The 20,000-nt window shown below is 41.1% G+C and overlaps 1 protein-coding gene across 3 annotated transcripts in view; it reads left to right on the plus strand.

The window, feature by feature from the left end:
• The window catches only part of LOC128700861 (sterol O-acyltransferase 1), a 48,596-nt gene that overhangs the window by 580 nt on the left and 28,016 nt on the right, over positions 1 to 20,000 (plus strand). Inside the window, exons 1-5 of one of the 3 annotated variants that reach the window (XM_070104714.1) lie at positions 1,885 to 1,915; positions 2,445 to 2,694; positions 13,416 to 13,492; positions 15,996 to 16,150; positions 17,574 to 17,741. In XM_070104714.1, coding sequence (XP_069960815.1) covers positions 1,904 to 1,915; positions 2,445 to 2,694; positions 13,416 to 13,492; positions 15,996 to 16,150; positions 17,574 to 17,741 — 662 coding nt within the window. In that variant the 5' untranslated portion in view covers positions 1,885 to 1,903. Of the gene's footprint in view, positions 1 to 1,884; positions 1,916 to 2,444; positions 2,695 to 3,640; positions 3,699 to 13,415; positions 13,493 to 15,995; positions 16,151 to 17,573; positions 17,742 to 20,000 lie in introns of those variants that run through there. The other 2 variants (XM_070104716.1, XM_070104715.1) reach the window with 2 other exon arrangements.

Here is a 20,000-nt window from a genome sequence, read left to right on the forward strand (position 1 = left end):
TGTGTGTGTGTGTGTGTGTGTGTGTGTGTGTGTGTGTGTATGTCTGTCTGTCTGTGTGTATGTGTGTGTGTATATGTATATGTGTATGTGTGTGTGTGTGTGTGTGTGTGTGTGTGTGTGTGTGTGTGTGTGTGTGTGTGTGTGTGTGTGTGTGTGTGTGTGTGTGTGTGTTCATGACCCTATGTTTGATAGAAATAATCGAAGTCCCAGAACCGTAACATTTTCTAAATAAATATGTCCTACTAAGGACTCATTAGAATTAAGCAGTATATTACTAGTCTATAAAATAGGTACTTGGGTGTCAGTCGACTGTTATGGGTCGCATTCTGGGGAAGAGGCCCGAAACACGCCAACGGAAATGTTGTTAGGTAAGACACATATGCAACAGTTAGACAACTTTTCGGAATAAAGTTGTCTAACTGTTGCATATGTGTCTTACCTAACAACCTGTCGGTATTGTATACCATTTTGATGTTCAACGGAAATGTGTCACATGATTTTCTTGGGATATTAACCCTCTGTGTTTTTCATACGAAATTAAAATTTTTTTGTATTAACTTGATATGCGATGCAATGTGTCTCGTAGAAGAAATAATGAATTATTATTATTATTATTATTATAATCAAGGGGATTAGATTTTAGATTTTGCCACCTAAGTGGCTAGTTTATTGTGCACCCCATATCCATCCTGTGGACGGTAGCGCGAGAGCATACGGATACACAAAAGGCCTAGGAACTAGGCCCCAAAGGGTTAACAGGAATACATATGGATTTATATCTACATATCTATAGTTCACTTATCTGTTACAAGCAAATTTAGGAAATTTGCTTAGTATATCTGGTATCTTATTTTCATTAATAAGATATCTTGACATGTCACATAGGTTATTATACTGTCTGTCTCTGTATTCCTCAATAAGTGGACAATTAAGCACATAGTGTTCAAGAGAGTGACCATATGCCTGATCACATAATTTACATTTAGTTTGATCATCATCTGTGTGTCTCCCAAACTGCCAGAAGTACTTGTAACCAAGCCTAAGCCTGGCCACTACAACATCAGTCAGTACTTGTAACCAAGCCTAAGCCTGGCCACTACAACATCAGTCAGTCTGTTCACATTGCAAGTTGCTCCATAAACATACTTATCTACGTTCATGTTATCATAGTGGGTTATAGATCTACTCAGGCTTCTAACTGCATTCCTATAACAATCATTTTCATTATTTACTTCTCTCCTAATATTATTCCTAATGCTAGACACAGTTATACCAAAGTTATATTCTACATTCTCCTTCTCGATACTCTTCTTGGCTAACATATCAACTTTATCATGAAGGAGTAATCCAATGTGTGGTGGGATTATACAGCGCCTGGGGGGGGGATGTTGTGGAAGGCTTAATTCCATAGTCTGAAACAATATTGTTCCAGACTATGGAACAATACTCTTCTCCAGACTGAGGGACTGACCACCTCAAAACTTCAAGGGTGATGGACTGATTACATCGTCTTCAAGTCTCTTCTGCTTCTATCAACTTTTCTGTACTCGACTGAAGAAGCCTACTGTGTAGGCGAAACGTTTCGAAATAAAGATACCTAACTGTTGCATATGTGTCTTACCTAACAACCTGTCGGTATTTTATACCATTTTAATGTTCACCAAGGAACCTTCCTTGAGGGGAAGAAACAATGAAGATCCCTTTCAGCTGTCACGGGATTTCTACCTATCACAGGAACACAGATTGTGGGCGACGGAAAAAATACACTTATGTCGTCATAGAAATTTCAGTTTCAGTAGGATACGCTGGGTAAACCAAACAGGAAACGAGGTAGATGGATTTGTTTAAGTTGTGATATACTCTGTGATGTTTGTTGAGGGAACACATAGTGAGTGCTGAGACCATGGCCTGCTTAGTGAGCCTCGAGAAACACTTTGATAAATTAGACACATGTGCAACTCTTGGGTATCGTTATTGAGGAAACGTTTCGCCACACAGTGGCTTCATCAGTCCATACGAAGGATAAACTTGAAGAACAGGAGGAGAATGAGGTAATCAGTCCATCAATCTTGAATAGATTGATGGACTGATTACCTCATTCTCCTCCTGTTCTTCAAGTTTATCCTTCGTATGGACTGATGAAGCCACTGTGTGGCGAAACGTTTCCTCAATAAAGATACCCAAGAGTTGAATATCAAAATGGTATACAATACCGACAGAATGGTTGTTAATACACAAAGGCAACACTTAAGCAACTTTATTCCGAAACGTTTCACCTACACAGTAGGCTTCTTCTTCAGGAGCAGTAGAGATGTGTAGGCGAAACGTTTCGGAATGAAGTTGCTTAAGTATTGCCTATGTGTCTTAACAACCATACCCAAGAGTTGCACATGTGTCTAATTTAACAACGTGTGGGTTCTCTGAACCATTCATCTACAATACAGAAACACTTTAAGCTGAGAGCAGAACTTGAGGATGTAAGGAGTGAGTTGAAGCTTACCAGGAAGGAAAATAAGAAGCTACAGCAACATTCAGAAGAGATGAAGAAAGATAATACTAATGAATGGACACTGGTGGGCAAAAAAGGGATTAGGATTGATATAAAGAGTAGTAAAGGAGGAGACGTAGAGAGTGTCAACTTCTCATTACTGTACGAGGAAAACACAGAGGAAGGGTCAACTAAACAAAATCAAGGTTGGTCAGTGAATAGATTTAAAATAGAATATATTAGTTGTTCGTGACTCACAGCTTGTATATATACTGACTAGAAGCTGAATCTGTGTAGAAAAAGAGGATGACTAAGACAGACATAACCATTACATTAGATAGGTGGCCCGGTGGTCTGGTGGCTAAAGCTCCCGCTTCACACACGGAGGGCCCGGGTTCGATTCCCGGCGGGTGGAAATTCCGACACGTTTCCTTACACCTGTTGTTTCCTTACACCTGTTGTCCTGTTCACCTAGCAGCAAATAGGTACCTGGGTGTTAGTCAAATAGGTACCTGGGTGTTAGTCGACTGGTGTGGGTCGCATCCTGGGGGACAAGATTAAGGACCCCAATGGAAATAAGTTAGACAGTCCTCGATGACGCACTGACTTTCTTGGGTTATCCTGGGTGGCTAACCCTCCGGGGTTAAAAATCCGAACGAAATCTTATCTTATCTTAATCACACAAGATAGGGGACACGGGTGAACACGAGACAGGATGAATAAGACGTGTAACAACTGGGTATGTACATGAATGGGGTATCTCAGCAATAAAGACTGAGGGACTGATTACATAAGAAAGAAGGAGCACTGCAACAGGCCTACTGGCCCATTCTAGGCAGTGGACAAAGACATGTACAGTTCAGGACGGAAATAAATGGTATAAAATACCGACACAATGGAAATATAAACACATATGCAGTATAATGTGATCCTTTATTGACAACGTTTCGCCCACACAGTGGGCTTTTTTTCAAGTCATATGTGTTTATATTTCCACAGTTCAGGACATTTATTAAAGGAAACGTTTCGCCACGAGTGACTTCTTCAGTCCTAATACAGAGAAAACTAAGAAAACGAGTATACATAGTGGCAGGAGTCAGGTGGAGTGTCGCGTGAGTAGAGGTGGTAGTAGTAGTAGTGGAACTGATGTGGTGAGACGGGTTGGGTTAGAGAAGAACCTGTTGATATGTTACAGCAGTCTCCAGAATGGGTAATATCCTGTTGTTCAGCAATTTAGAGATACTGTAACTATCGGACTTTTGATGGATAGTGTTACTGACAGCAATTAGGGCACCTTCTATGCACTTTCGCCGTCTTAAATCGTCTTTAATCACTAGTTTAGCCTCAACGAATTTCATGAGGTGTCCAACATCGTCTCTATGTTGAACACAAGCGTTTTTCCGGTCATCTTTTCTGTAAGCATTTTTGTGTTCTGTGATCCTAATGTCCAGAGATCTGGCTGTTTCCCCCACATATACTTTGTCACACACCCCACATGGTATACTGTATATTCCTGCACTTGTGCCAGAATCGTGCTTGGATTTTTGCACCAGATCCCTAATAGTAGTTGATGAGCTGGTAGATATTTTAGCTAGTTTTCTGTCAAACATTTTTAAAACCTTAGTAGCAGCGTTGCTGACCGGTAAAACGATGTAACTTGGAGACTTTTCAACTTCATTGGTATTCTCTAGTTGAGAATACGTGTCGCACGTTTCCTGCAGTCAAGTATGTAGTGTAGGGGAAAGTGTGGTGCACTAAAAGAATGGGTGACGTATGTACATTCTTCTTCGAGGAACTGCAAACTGGAAATTCTGTATACTCTCCGAAAGAAGCCTATAACTACCCCTCTTTTAGTTCTGGTGTCGTGGTGAGAGAAGAAATGTAGATCGTTCTTGTAGGTAGGTTTACAGTAGACTTGCATGGGCCAGTAGGCCTTCTGCAGTGTTCCTACATTCTTATGCTCTAAAGTCTGTTTTCACCAGTGAGTAGGAGAACGTCGAGAGAAGGTAACTGGTTGTCCTCCTTCTCTAGTGTAAATTTAATAGTATGTTCCAGAGTGTTGATGTGAACATTAAACTGTTGCATATGTGTCTTACCTAACAACAGAGTGTTGATGTGTTGATATCATCAACGTACCGCCTAATTCCACGCCTTTCTAGAGAGTGCAGATTCAGGGCTCTCAAGTCTCCTACCGACTAAAGCCGACTAAAGACTTGGACCTGCCTCGCATGGGCCAGTAGGCCTGCTGCAGTGTTCCTTCTTTCTTATGTTCTTATGTATTGATAAAGCCACTGGATGGCGAAAAGGTGACAAGTAAAGGACACCCAGATGTTGTACAAATGTCTTATTAAGAACATAAGAAAGGAGGAACACTGCAGCAGGCCTGTTGGCCCATATTACAGGTTTTGGTATACACATTATAGGTTTTACACGTGTGTGTCGAGGTGGTAGTACAGGGAAGCGTCAACCATGGAGTTACTTTCTTTATCGCTTGTCATCTTGGGACTTCCAGTGAGTTACTCGATTACAGTGACAACACCAAGCACATAACACCTGTCCTAGACTTTACTTACATGCTTTTCTATACCAACTTATCGGTATTTATTACCAAGTTTATACCACATAACACACCTATATATCCTAACCTAACTTTAGGATGGAAACCATACCCCGGCTGGGATTGAACCCGCGGTCAGAGAGTCTCAAAACTCCAGCCGGGGTATGGTTTGTTTGCATTCGTGTCTTCAGAATGGAAATGTTTCACCCACCAGAAGTTTTAACAACCCATTTCACTATATGATCTTATGATATTTAGCGTTTCATCCGAAACGCTAATATAGATATTATAACAAGATATTTCTGACAGCCGTGGTTCTGGTGTTTTTTATTGTGTGACCCCTACGGTTTTAAGAACATAAGAGAGAAGGAACACTGCAGCAGGCTTATTGGCCCATGCGAGGCAGGTCCAAGTCTCCTACCGGCTTAAGCCAATGCTCCAACCTAGTCAGATCAGGTCACATTCACTTAAGGAAGGAACACGGCAACTGATGGATGATGGACTGATGGACTGACCACATCGACTCAAGGTTGAGGGACTGATTACCTCATTCTCCTCCTGTTTTTCAAGATTCTCCTTTGTATGGACTGATGAAGCCACTGTGTGGCGAAACGTTTCTTCAATAAAGATACCCAAGAGTTGCACATGTGTCTAATTTATCAATAGGTAGAGGTTGTTAGGTAAGACACATATGCAACAGTTAGGTATCTTTATTTCGAAACGTTTCGCCTACACAGTAGGCTTCTTCAGTCGAGTACAGAAAAGTTGATAGAAGCAGAAGATACTTGAAGACGATGTAATCAGTCCATCACCCTTAAAGTTTTGAGGTGGTCAGTCCCTCAGTCTGGAGAAGAGCATTGTTCCATGGTATGAAACAATATAGAGATGAAGTGACAGGATGGAGCCTTATATAGCGCCAGGATGTGAGACGTAGGTCACTAGGAGAGGTAAGAACTCAGATGTTGGGAGGTCAGGTCCCTCTCAAATCCAGCCGTTCTCACTAGTAGAGGTTGTCGAAGTTGATTGTAGGTCTGTACCAAGATACCCTTGTGTTGCAGTGTCTTACCTGACAACCTGTCGGTATTTTATACCATTTTAATGTTCAATCTGTCAGACACTGCGACACAAGGGTATCTCGGTACAGACCTGAAATCAACTTCGACAACCTCTACTAGTGACAACGGCTGGATTTGAGAGGGACCTGACCTCCCAAAGCGACCAACATCTCACCTCCTGGCGCTATATAAGGCTCCATTCTGTCCTTTCAACTTCATATTGCTTGTTAGGTAAGACACATATGCAACAGTTAGGTATCTTTATTTCGAAACGTTTCGCCTACACAGTAGGCTTCTTCAGTCGAGTACAGATAAAGATACCTAACTGTTGCATATGTGTCTTACCTAACAACCTGTCGGTATTTTATACCATTTTAATGTTCAATCTGTCTGACACTGCAACACAAGGGTATCTTGGTACAGACCTACAATCAACTTCGACAACCTCTACTAGTGAGAACGGCTGGATTTGAGAGGGACCTGACCTCCCAACATCTGAGTTCTTACCTCTCCTAGTGACCTACGTCTCACCTCCTGGCGCTATATAAGGCTCCATTCTGTCCTTTCAACTTCATATTGCTTCAGACTTTGGAACAATGCTCTTCTCCAGACTGAGGGACTGACCACCTCAAATCTTTAAGGGTGATGGACTGATTACATCGTCTTCAAGTCTCTTCTGCTTCTATCAACTTTTCTGTACTCGACTGAAGAAGCCTACTGTGTAGGCGAAACGTTTCGAAATAAAGATACCTAACTGTTGCATATGTGTCTTACCTAACAACCTGTCGGTATTTTATACCATTTTAATGTTCAGTTCATTATTATTATAATGAAAAAGAAGCGCTAACCCACAAGGGCTGTACAGCAGTGTTAGTTCATATGCGTCTCTTGCTGCACTGATGGGAAATATAATGCACTCTGAAGGATGGGTGGGGATGATGCAGTTTAGAACTGTCACAGTAATGTCTGTGGCAGTTCTCTCCAGAAACTTTTGAATGAATGACTTCCCCTATAACCCCTTTTATTTGTATATTAAATACTATTTTATAGATACATTATGAAAGATAATAACATGTTTGACATTAAGCCTATATTTCAAACACTTCTGGTCGTGGTTATGGACTGGGCGGCAGGGGCGTTGACCCCTGGAACTCCCTTTAAGTATACTCCAGGTATAAGTACGAGCCTGGTTTTCCCCACTTCATCAGATGGTCATGTGAAAGACGGTTCAAGCGGGCATATGTCCATGTTCATCCTACAGGCATTATTTATCCTTTTTGATTCGTTTTCGACGTGTTGCTGTCTCCCTCACATACATTGTAGCAACCCTCATCACGACACTAGGACCATGAGAGGAGTTATAATTATTAATCTCTCACAGTTATCAGCTTTGTGATAAGATCCACTTATCTAGTTTAGTACACACTGACCACTCATATACAGAGATATGGGAAGTTAAACCAATCTTCAAGTGTCACTTCACTTATTTATTGACTAATTTTCTCTTAGGAAATGACACTTGTGCAAACACATATTTACTAAGAAATGTTTTGGGCCTGAGATCTTGTTCTTGTAGATGAATGGTTCACAGAACCGACACGTTGATAAATTAGACACATGTGCAGCTCTTGGGTATCTTTACTGAGGAAACGTTTCGCCACACAGTGGCTTCATCAGTCCATACACAGGAGAAGCTAGAAGAACAGGAGGAGAATGAGGTAATTAGTCCCTCAGCCTTGAGTCGATGTGGTCAGTCCATCAATCTTGTTCTTCCTTATGATACAAAAGACATAAGATGTTATTTAAAGCCAAGGCGCATGTGAAGGAAGAGAGGTCAGTTTGGGTATAAGCAGTGGTCAGGTCAGGTTTAAACCGAGTGAAAGGTCACCTGACGGAGGGAAAAGGAGTGTAACATAAAGGTACTCCTCAAGAAATCCAGGACTGGAAATGCGGAGGGCTTTTAGAAATCGATTGCTATTCACTTCTTACGTATGTTGGGGCGAGAATAAAACTATCAAGTTATGGGGGTTAATGGGTTTTCTGTATAATCTGAAGCAAAGAGTATCACTGGCTGGTATCCAGCAGAGGAGGATGTGATGAATGGTTTGAAAAACCGACAAGTTGAAGAATGAGACACTTATGCAGCATATGGGAATCTTTATTCAGGAAACGTTTCGCCACACAGTGGCTTCATCAGTCCAATACAAAGAGGAAGGCGTCAGGAGAGGAGGAGTATGAGGTAATCAGTCCCTCAGCCTGGAGTCGATGTGTTCAGTCCATCAATCTTGTAGAATGTACAGCATAGGGCCGTATGCTGTATGGGGTGCACAATAAACTAGCCACTTCCGTGGCAAAATCTAATCTAAATCTTTAAATATGTTGACTAATACAGTACTATGCCAAAACATTGTCTGAAGAAACTGCCCTTGTGGCTGAAGAAGTTGAAGGTGATGTCTTGGCAAAGAAGCAGAAGGCTGGTGTCGTTAGTCTTTTCTGTCTATGTATGTCGGTAGATGAGAGAAATAAGGTAGAGGAAAGAAAAGGGCATTGGAGGGAGAATTTAGTAGGGGTGGAGTGAGTTAATATGTTTATTATGCACCCCATACCCATCCTGTGGGCGGTAGTCAAAAGATTACAGTGGTACATAATGGGTCCAGGGACTGGGCCCCAAAGTTTTGATAGCTGAACAAGGTACAAAGGTTAAAAAAAAAAAAAACACCGTGACCAGACACATGCATCCTGATGTATAAGAAAGAAAGTGGAAGAAAATGAGATGGTATCACTGGTCAAGTACACTTGTACCTGAATGTAAAAGTGAGGTGGGATCACTGGTCAAGTACACTTGTACCTGAATGTAAAAGTGAGGTGGGATCACTGGTCAAGTACACTTGTACCTGAATGTAAAAGTGAGGTGGGATCACTGGCCAAGTACACTTGTACCTGAATGTAAAAGTGAGGTGGGATCACTGGCCAAGTACACTTGTACCTGAATGTAAAAGTGAGGTGGGATCACTGGTCAAGTACACTTGTACCTGAATGTAAAAGTGAGGTGGGATCACTGGTCAAGTACACTTGTACCTGAATGTAAAAGTGAGGTGGGATCACTGGTCAAGTACACTTGTACCTGAATGTAAAAGTGAGGTGGGATCACTGGTCAAGTACACTTGTACCTGAATGTAAAAGTGAGGTGGGATCACTGGCCAAGTACACTTGTACCTGAATGTAAAAGTGAGGTGGGATCACTGGTCAAGTACACTTGTACCTGAATGTAAAAGTGAGGTGGGATCACTGGTCAAGTACACTTGTACCTGAATGTAAAAGTGAGGTGGGATCACTGGCCAAGTACACTTGTACCTGAATGTAAAAGTGAGGTGGGATCACTGGTCAAGTACACTTGTACCTGAATGTAAAAGTGAGGTGGGATCACTGGCCAAGTACACTTGTACCTGAATGTAAAAGTGAGGTGGGATCACTGGCCAAGTACACTTGTACCTGAATGTAAAAGTGAGGTGGGATCACTGGTCAAGTACACTTGTACCTGAATGTAAAAGTGAGGTGGGATCACTGGCCAAGTACACTTGTACCTGAATGTAAAAGTGAGGTGGGATCACTGGTCAAGTACACTTGTACCTGAATGTAAAAGTGAGGTGGGATCACTGGTCAAGTACACTTGTACCTGAATGTAAAAGTGAGGTGGGATCACTGGCCAAGTACACTTGTACCTGAATGTAAAAGTGAGGTGGGATCACTGGTCAAGTACACTTGTACCTGAATGTAAAAGTGAGGTGGGATCACTGGCCAAGTACACTTGTACCTGAATGTAAAAGTGAGGTGGGATCACTGGCCAAGTACACTTGTACCTGAATGTAAAAGTGAGGTGGGATCACTGGCCAAGTACACTTGTACCTGAATGTAAAAGTGAGGTGGGATCACTGGTCAAGTACACTTGTACCTGAATGTAAAAGTGAGGTGGGATCACTGGCCAAGTACACTTGTACCTGAATGTAAAAGTGAGGTGGGATCACTGGCCAAGTACACTTGTACCTGAATGTAAAAGTGAGGTGGGATCACTGGCCAAGTACACTTGTACCTGAATGTAAAAGTGAGGTGGGATCACTGGTCAAGTACACTTGTACCTGAATGTAAAAGTGAGGTGGGATCACTGGCCAAGTACACTTGTACCTGAATGTAAAAGTGAGGTGGGATCACTGGCCAAGTACACTTGTACCTGAATGTAAAAGTGAGGTGGGATCAATGGTCAAGTACACTTGTACCTGAATGTAAAAGTGAGGTGGGATCACTGGCCAAGTACACTTGTACCTGAATGTAAAAGTGAGGTGGGATCACTGGCCAAGTACACTTGTACCTGAATGTAAAAGTGAGGTGGGATCACTGGCCAAGTACACTTGTACCTGAATGTAAAAGTGAGGTGGGATCACTGGTCAAGTACACTTGTACCTGAATGTAAAAGTGAGGTGGGATCACTGGCCAAGTACACTTGTACCTGAATGTAAAAGTGAGGTGGGATCACTGGCCAAGTACACTTGTACCTGAATGTAAAAGTGAGGTGGGATCACTGGTCAAGTACACTTGTACCTGAATGTAAAAGTGAGGTGGGATCACTGGCCAAGTACACTTGTACCTGAATGTAAAAGTGAGGTGGGATCACTGGTCAAGTACACTTGTACCTGAATGTAAAAGTGAGGTGGGATCACTGGTCAAGTACACTTGTACCTGAATGTAAAAGTGAGGTGGGATCACTGGCCAAGTACACTTGTACCTGAATGTAAAAGTGAGGTGGGATCACTGGTCAAGTACACTTGTACCTGAATGTAAAAGTGAGGTGGGATCACTGGCCAAGTACACTTGTACCTGAATGTAAAAGTGAGGTGGGATCACTGGCCAAGTACACTTGTACCTGAATGTAAAAGTGAGGTGGGATCACTGGCCAAGTACACTTGTACCTGAATGTAAAAGTGAGGTGGGATCACTGGTCAAGTACACTTGTACCTGAATGTAAAAGTGAGGTGGGATCACTGGCCAAGTACACTTGTACCTGAATGTAAAAGTGAGGTGGGATCACTGGCCAAGTACACTTGTACCTGAATGTAAAAGTGAGGTGGGATCACTGGCCAAGTACACTTGTACCTGAATGTAAAAGTGAGGTGGGATCACTGGTCAAGTACACTTGTACCTGAATGTAAAAGTGAGGTGGGATCACTGGCCAAGTACACTTGTACCTGAATGTAAAAGTGAGGTGGGATCACTGGCCAAGTACACTTGTACCTGAATGTAAAAGTGAGGTGGGATCACTGGTCAAGTACACTTGTACCTGAATGTAAAAGTGAGGTGGGATCACTGGCCAAGTACACTTGTACCTGAATGTAAAAGTGAGGTGGGATCACTGGCCAAGTACACTTGTACCTGAATGTAAAAGTGAGGTGGGATCACTGGCCAAGTACACTTGTACCTGAATGTAAAAGTGAGGTGGGATCACTGGTCAAGTACACTTGTACCTGAATGTAAAAGTGAGGTGGGATCACTGGCCAAGTACACTTGTACCTGAATGTAAAAGTGAGGTGGGATCACTGGCCAAGTACACTTGTACCTGAATGTAAAAGTGAGGTGGGATCACTGGCCAAGTACACTTGTACCTGAATGTAAAAGTGAGGTGGGATCACTGGTCAAGTACACTTGTACCTGAATGTAAAAGTGAGGTGGGATCACTGGCCAAGTACACTTGTACCTGAATGTAAAAGTGAGGTGGGATCACTGGCCAAGTACACTTGTACCTGAATGTAAAAGTGAGGTGGGATCACTGGTCAAGTACACTTGTACCTGAATGTAAAAGTGAGGTGGGATCACTGGTCAAGTACACTTGTACCTGAATGTAAAAGTGAGGTGGGATCACTGGTCAAGTACACTTGTACCTGAATGTAAAAGTGAGGTGGGATCACTGGTCAAGTACACTTGTACCTGAATGTAAAAGTGAGGTGGGATCACTGGCCAAGTACACTTGTACCTGAATGTAAAAGTGAGGTGGGATCACTGGTCAAGTACACTTGTACCTGAATGTAAAAGTGAGGTGGGATCACTAGCCAAGTAAGATAAGTGAACTATAGATATGTAGATATAAATCCATATGTATTCCTGTTAACCCTTTGGGGCCTAGTTCCTAGGCCTTTTGTGTATCCATATGCTCTCGCGCTACCGTCCACAGGATGGATATGGGGTGCACAATAAACTAGCCACTTCGGTGGCAAAATCTAATCAAGTACACTTGTACCTGAATGTAAAAGAGGTGAGGTAGGACCATTGGTCAAGTACACGTGTACCTGAATGTAAAGGCAGTGAGGTGAGAGGTACTCTAGCACTGACCTTACATGGTCATATAAGGTATACGGTGATGGATGTATACAAATGGATGAAGGATGACAAAGTGGACCTCATGCGTCAGGAATCTTTCCTACGAGGATAGACCATCACTAATCAAAGATTAAAACTTAACCAAAGATTTCCAGATATCCTGCAGTTATCTGGAAATTGGATAAGAGAGTACGAATAATAGTAGAATTGATCTTTAGAATAAACTAGGTAAAGTGTAGTAGAAATATGGTACGAATACTGGGAAGAGAGTATAATTACAAAGGAAATTGATTGGATTTAGAAAGGTCAGATATATTGTTTGTGGCTACGTATTGGTGTCAGTCAGTGAGATAAGATGTGATTATGTTTGACCTCAGAAGCCACATTGTTATATTTGAAGTACAAGGTCATTGTAGAAAGTTGTACGTGATATAGATAGATAAATAACAATGTTGATGCTGAGATACAGTCCTGGGACCCATTATGTACCTCTGTAATGTTGAGGTACAGTCCCTGGACCCATTATATTCCTTTGTAATGTTGAGGTACAGTCCTTGGACCCATTATATTCCTTTGTAATGTTGAGGTACAGTCCCTGGACCCATTATATTCCTTTGTAATGTTGAGGTACAGTCCCTGGACCCATTATATTCCTTTGTAATGTTGAGGTACAGTCCCTGGACCCATTATATTCCTTTGTAATGTTGAGGTACAGTCCCTGGACCCATTATATTCCTTTGTAATGTTGAGGTACAGTCCCTGGACCCATTATATTCCTTTGTAATGTTGAGGTACAGTCCCTGGACCCATTATATTTCTTTGTAATGTTGAGGTACAGTCCCTGGACCCATTATGTGCCTCTAATATTTTGACTACCACCCACACAATGGGTATGAGGTACCATTAAAAGGGCTGACATTAACTTTGTGTATTCTCCTTTATGTTACAGTGAGTGAGGTGAAGAAGTTGAACTCTAATGGGGAGCAGCAGGTCCTACACAATATATATCTCCGGGAAAAGCTGAAAGTAAGTGACATTGTTCAATTAATGGCCCGGTGGCCTGGTGGTTAACGCTCCCGCTTCACACACGGAGGGCCCGGGTTCGATTCCCGGCGGGTGGAAACATTTCAACACGTTTCCTTACACCTGTTGTCCTGTTCACCTAGCAGTAAATAGGTACCTGGGTGTTAGTCGACTGGTGTGGGTGGCATCCTGGGGGACAAGATTAAGGACCACAATGGAAATAAGTTAGACAGTCCTCGATGACGCACTGACTTTCTTGGGTTATCTTGGGTGGCTAACCCTCCGGGGTTAAAAATCCGAACGAAATCTTATCTTAGAGACAACTCACTCAGAAATGTTGAAGATTTGTCAGAATATTTTATCCACAGTGGTATATTACAGTCCATTCTGGAGAAATACCCTGATTTTGTTAGTTGTAAATAAGGCATTACCACATGTGTGTGTGTGTACTCACCTAATTGTGGTTGCAGGGGTCGAGACTCAGCTCCTGGCCCCGCCTCTTCACTGAACACTACTAGGTCCTGGAGTTTACCTGGAGAGAGTTCCGGGGGTCAACGCCCCCGCGGCCCGGTCTGTGACCAGGCCTCCTGGTGAATCAGAGCCTGATCAACCAGGCTGTTACTGCTGGCTGCACGCAAACCAACGTACGAGCCACAGCCCGGCTGGTCAGGTACCGACTTTAGGTGCTTGTCCTCTTTCTCCCTGCTCATGGAGCAGCCTCATGGTGGACTAGGGTCTGATCAACCAGGCTGTTACTGCTAGCCACACCCAGTCCAAAGTACGAACCACAGCCGCCTAGCTGGTCAAGTACTGACTAGGTGCTTGTCCAGTGCCAGCTTGAAGACTGCCAGGGATCTATTGGTAATCCCCCTTATGTATGCTGGGAGGCAGTTGAACAGTCTCGGGCCCCTGACACTTATTGTATGGTCTCTTAATGTTGCATCGTAGTGAGTGATTTTCGTGTGCAAGTTCGGTACTAGTCCCTCTAGGATTTTCCAGGTGTATATAATCATGTATCTCTCCCTCCTGCGTTCCAGGGAATACAAGTTCAGGAACCTCAAGCGCTCCCAGTAATTGAGGTGTTTTATCTCCGTTATGCGCGCCGTGAAGGTTCTCTGTACATTTTCTAGGTCAGCAATTTCACCTGCCTTGAAAGGTGCTGTTAGTGTGCAGTAATATTCCAGCCTAGATAGAACAAGTGACCTGAAGAGTGTCATCATGGGCTTGGCCTCCCTAGTTTTGAAGGTTCTCATTATCCATCCTGTCATTTTTCTAGCAGCTGCGATTGATACAATGTTATGGTCCTTGAAGGTGAGATCCTCCGACATGATCACTCCCAGGTCTTTGACGTTGGTGTTTCGCTCTATTTTGTGGCCAGAATTTGTTTTATACTCCTATGAAGTTTTAATTTCCTCACGTTTTCCATATCGGAGTAATTGAAATTTATCATCATTAAACTTCATACTGTTTTTGCAGTCTTTGGTTAGGCCTCATTTAGATTATGCTGCACAGTTTTGGTCACTGTATTACAGAATGGATATAAATTCTCTGGAAAATGTACAGAGGAGGATGACAAAGTTGATCCCATGTATCAGAAACCTTCCCTATGAGGATAGACTAAGGGCCCTGAATCTGCACTCTCTAGAAAGACGTAGAATTAGGGGGGATATGATTGAGGTGTATAAATGGAAGACAGGAATAAATAAAGGGGATGTAAATAGTGTGCTGAAAATATCTAGCCTAGACAGGACTCGCAGCAACGGTTTTAAGTTGGAAAAATTCAGATTCAGGAAGGATATAGGTAAGTACTGGTTTGGTAATAGAGTTGTGGATGAGTGGAACAAACTCCCGAGTACAGTTATAGAGGCCAGAACGTTGTGTAGCTTTAAAAATAGGTTGGATAAATACATGAGTGGGTGTGAGTTGGACCTGATTAGCTTGTGCTAATCGATTTGATATCGTGCTCCTTCATTAAGTGGATGTGACCTAAACCTGACTAGGTTGGGTCAGTGGCATAAGCCGGTAGTTGACTTGGACCTGCCTCGCATGGGTCAGTAGGCCTGCTGCAGTATTCCTCTTTCTTATGCTCTTATATGTGTAAATTACCCAGGATAACTCAAAAAGTCAGATAAAGTGACTTATTTCCACTTGCTGATCAAGGTACTCAGTCATGTACTAAAGTGTTATCTTTTAAAGTTTAGTTTACTATACTCAGTAACTCATTCTTTTTGCTTTAATTTTTTATTTATTATTTATTAACACACTGGCCGATTCCCACCAAGGCAGGGTGGCCCGAAAAAGAAAAACTTTCACCATCATTCACTCCATCACTGTCTTGCCAGAAGGGTGCTTTACACTACAGTTTCTAAACTGCAACATTAACACCCCTCAATCCATTTATTCATCTTTGATAGTAGCTGTTAGTAATTACTTTGTAGTAATTGCTGTGTTCGTTCTTTCTTATATTCTTTAAGTTTTAATAAAAGGAATTACCAATTACTTTCAGGACCTGCAAAAATACTTGGAGAATGATTTGAGTAATATTGTGGAAAAGCGCTTGGAAGAATTTGAAGAGGAGAGCCTTCCTGTAGCAGGATGTCTGGTCAGAAGTTCAACCTCGTCTTTTTCTGCTCTCACACAGTCGTACGACAGAGGCAAGGAGTAAGTTTATTATATTCTGTATCCATACACCAACTCTTATTATTTCTGTTTGCTATATACAGGTCGGCCATCACTACTCTGGCATCATTGGGACCTGTAGTGTTCCGGATTAGTGAGTTTGCCGGATTAGTGAGTTTGCCGGATTAGTGAGTTTGCCGGATTACTGAGTGGTTAGGTTAGAATAGTACACTTAATTAACTTATCAACAGAGACTTTTTCTGCTAAATCATCCTCATTTTCATCACTGCTTTCTCCTCTGCTGGCTTGCTACTGTCGATTTACAACCTTCTGCACAATTTTTGAGTCAATATAATGATGAAATTTGAGTCAGTATAATGATGAAATTTGAAATTATGCTAGTTGAAATTATTACTAGATTACTGATGGAATCAGATAAGTGATTGCCGGATTAATGATGGCCGACCTGTACCATAAGTAAGTAAGTTTACTTAGGCACAGGTACACATAAGTACGATTAGCATACATATTGTAAATTACCTAGGATAACCCAAAAAAGCCAAAGTGACTTATTTCCATTGGGTCAGAAGTGCCTTCTGACAGTGTTTCTTCAGATAATTTTTATTTCTCTTGTGGCTTTTTTTCCCTTTTACCATTTAGATTTTGTGGTATTTAACCATATTATGTTCCATCATCCATCTGTTTGATTTAAGAACATAAGAACATAAGAATGGAGGAACACTGCAGAAGGCCTACTGGCCCATACAAGGCAGGTCCATATCAAAATGACCTCTACCCAAAGATACCCAAGAATTAATTCACATACCCAATGACACTAATCAAACCCAGCCCCTCCCACTCATATATTTGTCCAATCTCTTCTTAAAGCTTCCCAAGGTCCTAGCCTCTATCACCCCACTGGGAAGGTTATTCCACGCATCCACAACTCTGTTAGAAAACCAGTACTTACCAATGTCCTTTCTAAATCTAAATTTATCCAACTTAAATCCATTATTTAATTTTTTTTAGATACCTTCAACTTTCTTTACCACTTATATTGCACAAAATTATGCGTCATCTGCAAGCATGTTCGTGTAGTACGTATATTCATTCTGGCAAAAATATGCACAGTACGTGTGTGTGTGTAATTACATATTTGTATTTATTAAATATTTTTTTATGTATGAAAATATTAAAACTCTTTTAATTAACCCGTAAACGGTCCAAACGTATATGTACGTTTTTTCAACATTTGAAAGTATGTAAAAAAAGTAGATCTTCTTTTGTTTTTTTTTACATTTGAAAATGTGTAAAAAAACTTTGATCTACTTTTTTTTTTGTTATATTTGAAAATATGTAAAAAAAACGTAGATCTACTTTTGTAGCGCTACACATGTGAACGTAGATCTGCTTGGACCGTTTACGGGTTAAAATATGTTCTACAAAAAATATATCCCTTTAACAGGTTAAAAAAGCCCGGTGATCTTCCTAGTCGTTTGTACATTGCTCGTCCATCCTTGTTGAAAGAATTACTGACTGTTAACCATGTAGAGAGCATATATAACATCTTCGTTGCTATCTTAGTCTTGCTCTTCTTCAACAAAATTTTAGAGGAAGTCATCCATACTGGAAGGTTAGTAATTACATGTATACACAGTGTATATATACAGTCAATATTTTTCTATTAAATGGTGGAGCCCATGATTCCTTAACTCAGGATTAATTACTACTTGCTAATTACCCTGAATGACACTCTAAGTGAGAGGGCATATGGGAAGAATTTAATCTTGCCCCTCTCACATTCACTTGCTCAAGAGTTTTTCAGAATTCTCACATGTTAAAATTGACTTGTACGTTTACAAATATTTACCTACTGAAAATTTTACAATATAATAAGTATTATTTTTTACTATTTTCCTCCTTGCCGTCTACATCTGTGACTTTTAGTTTCACAACTGAAATTTCAAATCTTCAACAATTCATTTTCTGAACATTAAAATGGTATAAAATACCGACAGGTTGTTAGGTAAGACACATATGCAACATTTAGGTATCTTTATTTCGAAACGTTTCGCCTACACAGTAGGCTTCTTCAGTCGAGTACAGAAAAGTTTCTGTACTCGACTGAAGAAGCCTACTGTGTAGGCGAAACGTTTCGAAATAAAGATACCTAAATGTTGCATATGTGTCTTACCTAACAATTCATTTTCTCATTTTGTCTATCTTCCTAATTTCATCAGGTTATTGCTCTCGTGTTAAAAGAACTTTCTTCTCTGCCACACTTACTTCTCAGTGAAGATTCCTGTGCTTTGCCTTCCCTATACTATACTGTACTGTACTTCTAATTTAGAGCCTGGTTGATCAGGCTCTGATCCACCAGGAGGCCTGGTCACAGACCGGGCCGCGGGGGCGTTGACCCCCGGAACTCTCTCCAGGTAAACTCCAGGTAAACTTAATAATACCCCCTCTTCACCCTGGATATTAATCTTGTATTTCATCACACTACAGTAAATCATTGTAGAGCAATCTGGCTTGTACCTCTTTCACCAATATAAGAGGTGATTATTGTATTGGTCACTCCTCTTTCCCTCCAATAGGAGTGAGTCAGACCCAGATCTTAGTGTGGGGAGGTGTGTGAATCAGTGAGTAGAATGAAAGTGGGTAAATCACCTGCGATAAATGAGATTAAGACAGAAATGTTAAAAGCAGGTGGGTTACAGTTTTGGAGTGGTTGATGCATTTGTTCAGTACAGTAGAACTGCTGTATCCACAGATTCAGTTTCCAAGGTTTTAGTTATTTGCGGTTTACCACGGCCTGAAAAAAAACCTTAATTTTGGTTGATAATGGCCCCAAAGTGCAAAAGTAGTGATGCTGGCAGCTCTTCAGAGCTTAAGAGAAGCTGTGAAGTGCTTCCAATTACAGTGGACCCCCGCTTAACGATCACCTCCCAATGCGACCAATTATGTAAGTGTATTTATGTAAGTGCGTTTGTACGTGTATGTTTGGGGTCTGAAATGGACTAATCTACTTCACAATATTCCTTATGGGAAGAAATTCGGTCAGTACCGGCACCTGAACATACTTCTGGAATGAAAAAATATCGTTAACCGGGGGTCCACTGATTGTATAATTTACCAGTTAAATTTTATCATAGATATATCTTCTTCTTTCAACAAACCGGAAGTATCCCACCAAGGCAGGGTGGCCCAAAGAGAAAGACGAAAGTTTCTCTTTTTAAATTTAGTAATTTATACAGGAGAAGGGGTTACTAGCCCTTTGCTCCCGGCATTTTAGTCGCCTCTTACAACACGCATGGCTTACGGAGGAAGAATTCTGTTCCATTTCCCCATGGAGATAAGAGGAAATAAACAAGAACAAGAACAAGTAAGAAAATAGAAGAAAATCCAGAGGGGGTGTGTATATATATATATATATATATATATATATATATATATATATATATATATATATATATATATATATATATATATATATATACAGTGGGCCCCCAGTTTATGATATTATTTCATTCCAAAAGTATGTTCAGGTGCCATTACTGAACGAATTTGTTCCCATAAGGAATATTGTGAATTAGATTAGTCCATTTCAGACCCTCAAACATACACGTACAAATGCACTTACATAAATACACTTACATAATTGGTCACAGTGGGAGCTGATCATAAAGCGGGGGTTCACTGTGTGTGTGTGTGTGTCTATATATATATACATGTATATATATATATATACATACATACATACATATATATATATATATATATATATATATGTATGTATGGAAGAAGTGAATGTTTTCAGATACTTGGGAGTTGACGTGTCGGCGGATGGATTTATGAAGGATGAGGTTAATCATAGAATTGATGAGGGAAA

The sequence above is a fragment of the Cherax quadricarinatus genome, chromosome 94 (assembly GCF_038502225.1).
Source record: "Cherax quadricarinatus isolate ZL_2023a chromosome 94, ASM3850222v1, whole genome shotgun sequence".
Taxonomy (NCBI): domain Eukaryota; kingdom Metazoa; phylum Arthropoda; class Malacostraca; order Decapoda; family Parastacidae; genus Cherax; species Cherax quadricarinatus.